Below are 13,298 nucleotides of genomic sequence, written 5' to 3'. Positions count from 1 at the left end.
TGGGCTTTCATTTTGCAAAACATCTGTCACTGTTAGTCCTGGACAGTGAGCGTGAAATTAGTTTTGACTGCAAAAAGGCAGCGTCGGTGTGTAATATGTGACTTACATGACAAGAGGCCAGGAGTCAGCTGGGGAATGGGAATTACCTGTTGAAGGGAGAAGGGCAGTGGGGTGTGCCCTGGGGTCTGGAGCCCTTGCTGTGCCCTGCACCAGCCTTGCAGCTCCTCCACCTGAGGCTGGTGGAGCTTCAAACCTCACCCCAGCACCACCAACATTCCAGCGCTGCCTCCTCTCTCCATTCATTTAACCCCAACTTTCCCTCGTTTCCCCGTTTCCTCCTTTCCCTTTTGGAGCCCACAGGGGCTCGGGGCTGGTCTCAGCTGGTGGCCTTGTGTCTTGCAGATGTACATCCAGACCACGACGCTCACCATCTCGGTGAGTCTGAGTGCCTCGGTGTCCCTGGGCATGCTCTACATGCCCAAGGTGTACATCATCCTCTTCCACCCGGAGCAGAACGTCCCCAAGCGCAAGCGGAGCCTCAAGGCGGTGGTGACAGCGGCCACCATGTCCAACAAGTTCTCCCAGAAGGGAGGGTTCCGCCCCAACGGGGAGGCCAAGTCGGAGCTCTGTGAAAACCTGGAAACGCAAGGTGAGGTGGCTCTCACTGCGGGTGACGGCGGGATCCTCTGGGGGACATAAAAACCGGGAATGGGGAGAGCTGAGCTCCATGTGCACATCCCTGACCCCAGCGTGTGTCACACGGGGCTGGGGGAGCTGGCAGTGAGCAGGGCTGGCAGCTCCCGTGGTGCCCAGGGAGGGGACAGGCACAGCAGCAGCACGGGGGGATGTCAGCGCAGCACCGAGGGGACATTTTTCACTCTGTCACTGCCAGGTCACGTATCCTTAAATAAACAACAGAATAAATAATTCACGGGGCTTTGATATGGGCAGATCGGCTACGAAAACATCGCAGCTAACAAATAGCTCTGTCAGCTCCAATTCCTTCTGCTCTATCTAATTGTTATCTGGGAACACCACTTGGAAACCTGCAGCAAGGTTCCACTGCCAGCCAGGCACCGCGAGCTGTCCCCTCCCTGTGGGCTGCGTGGGGACACCTTTGTGCTGCTCAGGGTGTCCCAGGCTGTGCCATCTGTGCCAGCCTGTGCCCTTGGCTGGAGGGTGTCCTTGTACCTGCTGCCCCCGTGGTACCTGGGGACTTTGTGGGGATGCTCAGCAGAGCGTTGTCCCCACCGAGGGCAGTGAGTGCTGCAGGGGGGTTCATTGCTCTCTGGCTTCTGCTGTGCCCCCCCAGTGCCACTCTGGGATGTTTCGTGGCTTTGGAGCCATCGCTGCCTCCTCTCCCGGTGCGTCTGAGGGCTGGGAATGCTGGGGGGTGGCAGCAGGGTTGTGTCCCTGTGGCACCCTCTGGCTGAGGGGACAACCAGGGTGGTTGATTTTGTGCCCAGTTGCTGTGCAGTGGTTTCCAGGGGTGTGGGACACTCAGCTGGGACCCCAAAACCCCCTGGGACCCCAAAACCCCCTGGGACCCCACGATTTGTCCCAGGCTGGGCTGGCTGGCACAAGCTGAGCTCTGGGAAGGTGCAGTGCCTCTGGGTGTGTCTCCAGGAGGTTGCTGAGGGATGAGAGCCTGAGACCACATTCCCACTGCTCATGACACATCCTGGGGGCTCTTTTTGGGCTGAAATGTCCTTCAGGAGCACCCACAGCCGCTGTGGCGCTCAGGGAAGGATCAGCACTGTCCAGATCCCTGAGCAAACGCTGTCACATCCCTGCTGGCACCTCCTGGCACGGTCAGGGGGACAGGACAGGAGCCAGGAGGGGAAGGTGGCCTCTGCTAATGACCCACGTGAGCTCTGTGTCTCCTTGCAGCACTGGCCACCAAGCAGACCTACGTCAGCTACAGCAACCACGCCATTTAGCTCCAGGAGCAGGGAAGGAGCCGAGCTCCTGGCAGGGACAGCGGCACAGAGGACAGGGAGGTGGCAGCCAGGGGGACACGGCCCAGGGCAGAGCTCCTGGGGAAAAACGCCATCAAACAGCAGCAAAAAAACATCCATAAAGAAACACTATAAAACTCTTCCAGCGCCCAAGGGTGGTGATGCATGGCTCCCACGGAGGGACACGGAGCACGGGGATGGAGCACAGGCAAGAGGGGACGGACTTCTGCAAGTCTTTGGGTTCTTTTTTTTTTTTTTTTCCCCTGTATTTTGGCAAAAAAAAAAAAAAAAAAAAAGAGCCCCAACATATTTCCCTTTTCTGGAATTTGTGAGATTGTTTGTGGTCGTGCAGAACCTTCTGTTTTCTCTTTTTATTATTATTATTTTTTAATCCTCCATTTTCTTTCGTTCCTGTCTTCCTCCGTCCCTCTTCACTCTCTACCCCATATCCTACCAAATTCTATATGTTGCAAAAAGGAAAAATAAATAAAAAATACTTAAAATTTACATTTAAAATTAAAAAAAAAAAAACAGACAGCAAAATAAAATAAAATAAAACCTAGACTGTGTTCAAAGTGCTGATTTCTATAGGTGGTTCCTTAATGTATGTGATGACCATATGGATTGAAATATGTCTGCTTTATGTACTGACCAGTCAAAAAAACAAAAACAAACACAAAAAAAAAAAAAAAAAAGAAAAAACAAAGTTCAGTGCCTGGATGTTTATGAATTATTCGATGACTGTGTAGAGCATGATCATTTTTATACGAGGAGATTTCTAATAAAAGACCCTGGTTTTGCACTCGGCGTTTGCTGTCTCTTGGTGACTTGGTTTCAGGAGGTGCCAAGCGAAGGTTTGGGGTGGCCAAACCTTGTGGGAGAGCTCAGGGCTCGGTGTCCTTCCTCTCCAGGCATTCCTGGAGATCCCAGGGAGCTGCAAACTGTGTGAGAGGGGCCGGGACAGGGAGAGGGGCACTGGGGCAGCTGTGGGGTGGAAAGGGCTGATTCCTCCTCGTTTTCTGCTGGGATGGAGCAGGGGGGAGGACAGTCCCCAGGGCTTTCTGCACCTTCAGTCCCCACGCCGGGAGGGATTTGTTTAAGAAGTTTGCGGGTGTGGCACTCGGGGACATGGTGGCCTTGGCATTGTTGGGTTAAGGGGTGGACTGGAGGAGCTCAGAGGGCTTTTCCTACCTGAAGGATTCTGGGCTAACAAGGACTGACCAAAGCAGCTCTGCCTTGTGGGAAGAGCTCCTCTCCCTGGCTGCAGCCTGTCCCTGGGATGGCACAGCCCCGTGTGAGGGTTGTGGGTGTTCCCAAAGTCTGGGCTGTGCCTTTTTGGGGCAGTTTGGTGCATTGCCTGCTGCTCTCTCTGTCTCTGGCCTGGGCATTCCAAGTGTTTCCCTCTTGGATTTGGGCTGCATTTTTTGGCTGCTGGATCAGGAGAGGAGGGTCCAAACCTTATATTCTCTTTTGGGAGAGGAGGCAGAGAGGTGCTGGGTGCCTCCAGCTTCTGGACAAGCTTTGTTTCAGCTGCCCAAAAAAATGCTGGAGCTGGCGGTGACCCGGGGAGGAGGTGCTGGGATGTCTCCCTGTCCCTTTGTGCCTGTTCCCCCCAACCCCAAAGTGCTGCTGTTTCCCCCTCTCTGAGCCTGTGTGATGTCCTCGCTGCATTTTTGCACATTTCTGGAGCTGTTGGTGCGTTAATCACAGCTCTGCTCTCCGCCTGGGGGGCGTGGGGGGCACCTGGGTGAGCCCCACGGGAGCTTTCAGCCAGGAATTGGTGCCAGAGAGAAAAGCAGCTTCTCCCTGCCTGTGCACAGAGGACAGAGCCTGGCTTGAAGGCAGGAGTCAAGAAAGAAAAAAAAAAAAAAAAAAAAAAAAAAAAAAAGCAGCGTAATGAAAAGCTCGAAACTTTGATAAGATCATACTTGTCAAAAGAGCTTCTCAGGAGAAAAAAAAAACCTGCTCCGTTCCCAGCACATCCATCACTGTCGGCTCGGATGTGAGGCACTGCCTGGTTCAGAGGGCTCTGAGAAAACCCGAGCTGATGTCTGCTGCCGCTTCTGGCTCGGGGATTCTGCTCTCGTGTGTCACGAGCATCTTTCACCCCGAGAGCTGCCTGAGAAGGGCTGATTCTGACTGAATCACAGCCTCCACCTGCCTTCCCTCACTGTGCCTCTGAGGAGGATCTTCTAAACCCCGTTTTTGTCACCCCAAACCTGAGCTGCTGGAGGGCCCCTGTCCCTCCCAGCCCATCCCAGCGGTGGATGCAGCGACCTCCCAACACAGCTGGTGGATTTTATCCAGCACCTCATGATACAGAGCAGCTCAATTCTAAACGTCTCTTTGATTACGGGAGCTAATTAAAAGGGAGCAGTCTGTGAGCCATTGAGATGGATGGGGATCCAGCCAGGCTCTGCTCTGGATGTTGCAGCAGGGACCTATGAGGATCCAGATTCTGCTTTTCTGCTTTGCTTCATATTTTTCTGACGGTAGCTCTGCTTGTGCCTGGGGACAAGAGCAGAGTGGATACTGATTCCTGGATATCAGATTCCTAGTTTTTGGTATTTGGGGTAATTTTTTTTTTTTTTTTTTTTTTTTATGAGGTATCTGGAAATTGTTGCCATCGTTTCTCCTCCTCGCCTCCGTTAGAGCTTTAAAAGCTCTTGTCTGATTTTCCTCCTATTTCTGTGAAGGGCTGTTGAATTTAAACAATGATAATTGCCTGAGTTCCCTGAGTGCTTGACCTGCAGATTTTTTCACTTTTTCTGGGACTTGGAGAAGCGATGAGGAAAAAACGTGGGCTGGAGCCAGCTCCCTCCATCCCCTGCTCCTACCTTCCTGCCTCCTGGAACTTTCTGTTGTCCTTGGCTGCTGTTCCCAGTCACCAGCTCATCTCCTGAGCTCCCTTCTCCAGGGACAAGCAGGAACTTTGGGGGTCCCAGGGCACAGCTGGGGGCTGGAGTGGGAGCTGTGCCCCCGGCCTGGAGCAGCAGCAGCCTGGAACCAGTCATTAACTCTCTTCTGTGAGAGGCAAATTACAGACTTCGGTGGCATAATTAGGCCAACTCGATGGGAAATGGAAAAACAAGATAATTTCCCTGCGAATTTTCCAGCCTGCCTGCCACCTCGTGCCTCCCTTCCCGTGTCTTGGGGGGAAATCAGCCCCCTGCCCCTCTGGGCCTGGAGATCTCCTGGTGCAGCTCCTTGGGGAGGAAATCTGGAGGAAGGGGATGGGAAGAACAGGGCTGGAGCAGAGCTTAGTTTGGACAGGACAGGAGGACAGGGCTGCATTCAGCTCCTCTCCCACAAGAAGAGCCCCAAGAACCCATTTTTCACCCCGGGAGAGCCGAGTGGGGCTCTGGTCCAGAGCAGAGGGCAGAAAAGCTGAGGTGGGTGCTGTGGTTCCATTCATGGCGCAGGAGCAGCTCTGGGGAAAACTGGAGCTCGTTTCTCTGCTCCAAAACCTTGGAGGAGCTGTGATGAGCCCCTCAAGGCTGCTGGGAAGGTGAGCAGTGCCTCTGAGTGGGGCTGAGGGGACAGTGGGTGGCCTGGATGGACGTGGCAGCACCCGGCCCTGTTCCTGGGGAAGGTCCAGCAGCCTTTGGAGCTCCTTTTGGAACAACTCCTGTGGCTGGAGCCACGGATGGAGGCACAAGTTGTGTATCTGAGGGTCTCTCCCCAGCCCCAATGTTCTCCTGTAGGGCCCAGTGAGTCAGTGGTGGTCTGTGTTGAAATCTCATTTCAGTGGTGAAAGCTGCAATTAGCATTTAATGAAGCTTCTTGCTTTTATTTTTAGGTAACCTCCGATTCCCTGACTGTGTAATTTAGTCCTCCATTGCTTGGAGATAATTAAAGTATGTCACTATAATTTGCTTTTTTTAAAAGCCTGTAATTATGTTTTTATTGAGAATAAAAAACGGGGGGGAGGGGGAAACGAAAACAATGTTAGGGGAGGAGAAAGCTTTGGATGGGCAAGGGGACTTCTTCCAGCGTGATGGCTTTGGAGCTCGTTCCAGGGTGATGGGTAGGCTGGGGACAGAGGAGAAACTCCTGGTTTGAGTGGGAAATAGTGAGGTGAAGTGTGGGAAGTGCAGAGGTGAGAGCTCTGGGGCTCCTCAAGCCTGGAGGCTGGTGGGGGCTGCAGGAAGGAGTTTCCTCTGCTGCCTCACCCTGCTCCTTGGCATCGTTCTCCTCCTTCATCTGCCCCCCAAACGCCAGGCTCTGGAACCGGCCTTGGCTGAGCCTGGGGCAGCACAGCCCAAGTCTCATCCCTGCCCTCCGCACTCCCAAAACTGCCCAGCCCAGCCCAACAAACATCCCTGGGCACTCAGGGCTTCATTCGGCATCTGCCCGCAGCCACCAAACGCCTCTCTGGAGCAGCTCTGCCCTTCCCAGGCTCAGCCACGAATTAACGGGGAGGAATGAAATGTCTCTTCCCGGGGCCTGACAGCGCCGCTCAGCCCCCGGGGGATGCTCGGGCTCTATTTGCATCTGTAAACGCCGCTGCTGGGTGTCAAAGAGCCGCTGTCCCTGCTGTCCCCCCGGCGCTGTGTGACGCCCAACGTGCCAGCCTCAGTGTCCTGCCCCGCTGGTGGCCCCAGGCGCTGCTCCCAGTGAAACCAGTGGCCGCAAACTGGTGTGCGAGGAGAGAGCAGCGGCGGCCGCTCACCTGCGATTCACAGCCTGGAAATTGGCTGGTGGGGGGAAAGTTGAATAACGAATAAATTCGAGATAATTGATTGGCCTGTGGCCAGTTCACAGCCGGGGAGAGCTGAAATGAGTTGGATTGTTGGCTTTTTCTTGAAGTTAGTCTCACTCAAAAAAAAATATGTGAGCGCTAAGAGGTTACATTTAGTTTGGAATATATTTAATTCATTAAAATGTTGATCTCTGCTGCAGAGTTCAGATCTGATTCCAGGCTTTATTCCTTATCTAAATGCAAAGGTTTCTTGCCAGAAATACAAAGCAGAAAAGAAATCTTGGTGCTTAGGAAAAGTGACATGATGGAAGGAGCCGGGGCTGGACTGCGCCGCACTGCGGGAACCTGCTGGGATTGAGGTGACACCCTCACCCGCCCCGTGCCGCTTTCCTCCTCCCCACACTGGGGTGCAGCATTCAGGGTGTCATCCCGCAGTGTCCCCACGTCCCGGGTGCTGCGGCCAGTCCCTCCTCGGGGCTCTGGGGTGCTGCGGGATTTGGCGCAGTCCCCTGCAAAACTTCCCTCTGGAGCTGTCGCCTCCTCACGGAGCCGAGGACAAAGTGACTCAGGAAAGTTTTGGCTAGAGCAGCATCAGGCCAGGGATTTCTGTTCGAGCGTGTTGCTCAGCCCCCACATCTCTTCTCCCCTCTCCGATACTCGAGTTGGTGGCACTGCGAGCGGGCTCTGCCCCCTGCTACTGTCACAGCTCGTTTGTCCCCCTACCCTGTGCTGTGCAGAAATGTCCCTCCCTCCCCAGCCCGGTGTCACCGCACCTTCCTCGCAGAGCCTTTGTGATCCGCAGTGGATGACAAAGGGAAGGAACAGCACTTAAAACCCACTAAAACCCACACACCATCACCAGCTTTTGTACCGGTTGCTATGGGAACCCCATACGTGCACCGGAAACGCTGGAGTATGCAAATGAGCTTCTTAATTAGTTCTCCTCAGCCTTTCATGCTCGTGGTGCAGCAATTTGATCATTAGATGAACATGCCACTTCATTATCGGCAGCTTAACCAAACACGAGCTGGGGTGACCTTTGGGGAGGGCAGGGAGCCTCGGGAGGCGGCTGAGGAGAGGGATGACGGCGGCCAGCGGCTGCACTGGATCTGGGAGGATCTGGGCACCTTCTCCAGCAGCTTCCAGCCCGTTTGGGAGCTGCCGGTGTGGGTCCTGCTGCCTTTGGAGAGGAGCAGGGAGGAGGCGGCTGTGTCTCCACACAGGGAGCTGGGAGGTGCTCTGCTCGGCTCGAGCTCCTGGAGAAGAGCTCAGCTGGAAAAATCCAAGCCCTGAGCCCCTCCCCGAGCCCTGCAGGGCCGGTGTCAGTGTCACCCCGCTCTGGTGGCCTTGGGGACAGGCAGCCCCACGTGCCCATGCGGAGCCAGATGCCGGCCGGCTGCACGCCTGAGCTCGCGCTGTAAATGCTATGAGTTTTTCACCAAACAAGCTTCATTAATCGTCTAATAACCGGATTAATTAAGGACACCGAAAGTAAACAGCAAGAATGTAATTTGCCTCTGATTGCCGTGTAATTGCGGGAGTATGGTCCTATTTGCATATGCGGAAAGTGTTGTTGACAGTGGTGCTGGGACCGGGAAAACAATGGATGGAGGGCAAACGCGCCCTTGGGGCGGCCAGATCCCCTCAGCCGCGCTCTTCCCTGCCTTTGGTGCTGCCTGCATGTGTTTTTTTCTCGGTGGCTCTCTGCCTTCTTCCCAATTAAGCAGCCCTCCTGCTATTTGTGGAGCTTTCCGAGCTGTTTGCTTAGGCAAACACTGCTGCTCCAAATAGGCTGACAGATCCGCTGGGGAACGCTCCTGTGTCCTGGGGGACAGCAGCAATAGTTGGGGAGGAGCCCCTCTTTGTCTGTCCTGCTTGGGGTTGGGGTTAGTTCTCCCTTTGACCCCGGGGGGACTCGGGGATTTGGGTTGTGCTTGCACGAACTCGCCCTTGGCAAACCCCGGAGAGCTTCCAGTGCCCCGAGAGGAGAGCGGGAGGTGAACCAGGACGCGCAGAGAGGGAAGCAGAAGGCTGCGTGGATTTGGGGCAGAGCCAGGTGACTGAATTCCAGTGTGGAATCTCACACCGTCCTGCGCCTCTCGTGTCCTCCACCCCTTGTCAGCTGGTTCATTTCCCAGGAAACGCGGATGTCTGGATGGTGACTAATCTCCCAACTCTCTGCCTCCCCTTAGCCCAGGGTGAGTTTTCCTCTTGCTGCTGACCTTGGCAGCACCAGCTGTACTCGAGGAGGGAGCACACGGCGCTCCGCCAAGGTGACAACACACTCCTGCCACCCACACGTGCCTGTGCCCACGGGGGAGAATTCAGACCGCTAATTCCATCTCGGAGAGCCCCAGGCCTGTGTTTTTTCTCTCTCCCTGACAGCCAAGAGTTGGATTAAACCCACAATGAGGAGGGATGTGACCTTTCAGGAGCAGCTCGGGGTGTTCTGTGGGCAGACATGATTTTGAAGTGGATCCGTTTGTTTTCCTGGTGGTGCTGAGGAGCCCTGGAGGCTCCAGCTCTGTTCTCCACGTGCGAATGGACTCGGATTAAACCATTGTTGGCTCCAGACAGGCACCTGCTGCTCACTTGAGTGTCTTCCCGCTCGGGCAGGATAACAAACGGCGAGGACCATCCTTGGAGCAATTGTTTTGGAGCAGAGCTGGCAGGGAGGATGGACGGGGACTTGTTTGCCAGCAGAACGCTGCTGACAAATCTCTGTGAAGGAAAGCGGGGGCTTGGGACCCCCCTGCCTGTCTGTGGGCATCCTTCCCATCAGCTTTTTTCGTTTCCTTGCGGTGCCTGAACGTTTTGGGCCAGTTTCCCACAGCTTGAAGTGCCGTACCTGTCCCCACCAGCTGCCAACCACCATTCATCATCACAGGCAGCGTTTTGTGTTTTTTTTTGTTTTTTTTTTTTTTTTTTTTTTTTTTTTTTTTTTTTTTTCTCTTTGCAAACTTGAAACGTTTAGAAGGGAAATCAAGTTTTCCCTTGGAAATCTGGGTGGGAGAGGGGTGGAAGGCAGGTAGCCTCCTGTTTATTTTGCACTGCCTTTCTGTAAGCTGCTATAAACAACCTGTCAGCGCTCCTCCAGCGAGGCTGTGCTCAACAGGCTCCCCCGGTGCTGGGTTTGGTTCCTTGCCATGCAAGGTCTCGTTAGAGGTGCTGTTTGCTGCTGCTTAGCCATGGACTCCCTTTGAGCTTGAAGAGCAAGACAGGGAAACAGCAACGATTATGATTAGGGTTTTATTTGGAACTCCTAAACGCTCCGTTTCCCCCCGCGGTGAACAACATCCTCGAGCGGCTGGAGGCTACGCCCCACCGAGTGCTTCAAGGTGAATTTTTTCCCAGATAAACAAGGGAAGCAATCAGCCCCTCTGGAATGCCGAGGGGGCCGGGTGGTGCTGCCTGCCGTGCCTTTGAGACCTCTCCTGTTGTCACTTGAGGAGCGAAGCCAACAGCAGGGCTCTGCCCCTGCCGGTGCTGGGTCGAAGCTGTGCCTGAGCATCTCCAGAGCTTTCCTGGAAGAACCTGGGCTTGCTCCCGGAGAAGAATTCCTGTCTTGGGTGAGCCAGTGCATCCCAGTTTTGAGCTTCAGCCTTTTGCTCCCTCTGCGTCTTGGCTCCTGAACATCAAGTGTTTGGTGGGTCTCGAAACTGGTGACCGTCAGTTGCTCTTTGGGGCTCTTCCCCTCGTGTCCTTCCTTCCCTTGTGCTCTGGAGAAGGTGTGAGGGAGCTGCAGGAGCTTGGCCCTGGTGAGCCCCACGGGGTGGATGTGCAGGCAGATCTCTGTGGCCTGGTTGGAGCAGCCTCTGGCTTTGAGGATACCGAGATTCCAATTCCATTCCCACGCGTCCTTGGCACGAGCAATTAATCTTCCCCTATCTCACCCTGAAATCCCTCTCCTTCCAGGCAGGTTCTGTATTCCAGCGCTGTTTTTCAAGGCTGATGGGGAAGCTGCCTCTGCTCTCATTGTCACTGCTACTGGTTTTCTATTATTTTTTGGATGCCTTGTGTTTTTGGGGGGGAAAAGAAAAATCCCAAACTCTGCTTTGTGATTTTTCTCTTCTCTTCTATGCAATTAGATGGAGCAGTGATCAAAATATGTTGCATTGCACTGCAAGCTTCTCCAGGCAGATGTTTCATCACCGGAGGAGAGATGACTTCCTCATTTACATTTGGGGAAAATTAAAGGAGAGGAAGAAAAAAGAAGGCGAAGGGGGAATGTTGGATTTCCTGTTGTGTGAATACATCTTGCAAGGCTTCGGGAGAGTGACGTGTGAGAGAAGAACCAGGGCCAGCAGGCAGAGAGAGGCCAGACATTTATTTTTTTTTACCCTGCTGGCATTCAGATCTTGAGTTGTGCACCCCTTGGTGTTTATTTTGCTGCAGATCTCAGGGGTCCTGGCTGGGGCTCATCCTGCTGGTGCCTTGGAGAAGAGTTGGAGCCCAGGGTTGTCTGTTTGCCCCACATTTGGACTTTCTGGGGTCTTCAGCTGCTGCCTTCCCTCCTCAGCTCTTACAAAGGAGCTGCTGGAGGGGGACAAGAGTGACACCAAATCCACCTTCTGTCCTTACCTGGAGCTCTTTGGTGCACAGGGCTTTGTGTTGGTGGTCAGAACGGATTCATTCCCCAAATATGACCAGTGAGGGAAAGTGAAGCAGAGGAAAAGATGAGGAAATGAATCCCATTTTTGGAGATTCTGGTACCAAACCCCAACAGCTCTGGACTTGGACCTGGCTGGGGAGAGGCTGAGGGAGCAGGGAAAGCCTCCCCCACACTGGGAACATGGAACACAATTCCTCACACTCAGCTCAATAAGAGAGCCATCAAAAGTAAAAACGACAGCAATCCTGCAGTCAATATAATGTGGCTGCGGGTTAAATAAATAATGTTTGAATGATCATAATTGCAAAATGATACTATTTCATCCACCACAAACATGTGGTTAAGCTCTCATTAGCCGAGGCTGGAGCTTTGCAGGAAGCAGAGGCTCTTTGAAAGCAGATCTTTGGATTATGCTGCTATAGAAATTCTTGGACTGCTCCTGCAAGTGTTTAATAAGGCCTGGGAGTTTGCTCGTGGGATTGAGAGGAGAATCAGGAAAGGTGGCACCCCAAAGTGAAGCTGGATTTTTATTTCTTTATTGGAGGGTTCTTAGGGGGGGCTGAAACCATGAGTTTTTAATTAATGGGCTCTATTATAATCCTTGAGCTATACAGGGGGAAAGTGTATTTATTTTTATGTGGATTTTTTAACATATGGAGGGTTTTACTTATAACTATGTGTGTACAGGCAAGTCCTCCCACACCTGGCAAAGTTCTTTCTGAACTTCAAATTCAGTTAAGAACTGTTCTGTCCTGTCCCACCTCCTTCCTCCATCCCCATCGTGGGCAATGCTGTGAATGCTCCCCAGAGATGCTGCCCAACCCCAAACTGGGGAAACTGGTGTGCTCAGCACCTCGCCAGACAGGGCTGATTTCAGACTTGGCTGCAGTATCGATCCTCACTTAACATTGTAATGAGAATCTGCTTCCCTAATCAGCGAGGGAAAAATCTTATTTTCCAGCGGCTGGAAGGAAATGAGCTTTGTGGGCTTGTGGTGGCACAGGGAAGGGGTGACACTGCCACCACAGCACCATGGGTCGTGTGTCCTTCTCTTTTGGCTCCCCTTTTGCACCCAAATATTTGGGGACAGCGTCCATCGTGCTTGCCCTGAAGCCCTGCTTGGGCGTTTGGGATGAATGCCACCAAAACTCCTCCTTGAACGCCACCAAAACTCCTCCTTGAACGCCACCAAAATTCCTCCTTGACCCCCCTGCTCCTTTCCAAGGACGGATCCCACAAAGCAGCCATGTCCATGCCAGCCCCTCAAAGCCCAGCCTTGCACCTCACCTTCCTCATCCAGTGCATTTTTGAGGAGGAAAAGCCGTATTTCCCTATTTCCCCGTGGTTCCCATCCCGGATCTCCCGATCCCCGGGCGCTCAGCCGCCGCTCCCGGCCGGGCTCCTCTCCTCCGGCCCCGTCTGCCTGACGGCAAATTGTTTTTTGATGGCTGACTCGGTATAACCGAACTCAATTTGCCTTTCAAAAGCAGCTAATAGTCGCATTAAAAAATCCATTTTCGCTTGTGATTGAATTTGACGGCGGCTCAATCAATAAGCGAATGGAGTGTTTCTCACGCTGTACCCAGCGCCCGTCGCCATGGGAACGCTGGAAGCGGCGCTGGTGAATCCCCTCCGATCACTGTCACCCGGAGCTGTCACCCTCAACAGGCGCCCTGCTGGCAAGGGACACCCTCCCGGCCCTCCTAGAAGTGATGCCGGCGGGATTTTCTTCCTTCTCCTCCTCTTTTGGGTGGGATGAGCACTTGCCCCCAGCTCCAGCCTGACAGAGGTGGCCCTTTGGTGGCCCTTGGAATGGTGGCCCTGGAGTGTCCCTTTCCTTCAGAGGTGGCTCTTTGGTGGCACTGGGAGGGGTGGCCCTGGAGTGTCCCTTTCCTTCCGAGGTGACCCTTTGGTGGCACTGGGAATGGTGGCCCTGGAGTGTCCCTTTCCTTCCGAGGTGACCCTTTTGTGGCACTGGGAATGGTGGCCCTGGAATGGCCCTTTCCTTCCGAGGTGACCCTTTGGT

General features: G+C 53.8%; 1 protein-coding gene across 1 annotated transcript in view; it reads left to right on the top strand.

Annotated features, from left to right (window-relative positions):
• GRM4 (glutamate metabotropic receptor 4) overlaps positions 1-2,047 on the top strand; it is a 34,227-nt gene extending 32,180 nt beyond the window's left edge. The window contains exons 10-11 of the mRNA XM_066335980.1: positions 403-649; positions 1,891-2,047. Of these exons, the coding sequence (XP_066192077.1) occupies positions 403-649; positions 1,891-1,940 (297 nt within the window). The 3' untranslated portion in view covers positions 1,941-2,047. The remainder of the gene's footprint in view (positions 1-402; positions 650-1,890) is intronic.
• The last annotated feature ends 11,251 nt before the right edge of the window (positions 2,048-13,298 follow it).

The sequence above is a fragment of the Sylvia atricapilla genome, chromosome 25, assembly GCF_009819655.1.
Source record: "Sylvia atricapilla isolate bSylAtr1 chromosome 25, bSylAtr1.pri, whole genome shotgun sequence".
Taxonomy (NCBI): Eukaryota; Metazoa; Chordata; class Aves; order Passeriformes; family Sylviidae; genus Sylvia; species Sylvia atricapilla.
Note: the sequence above shows the minus strand (reverse complement) of the source record. Positions and strands in the feature narration are given on the sequence as shown.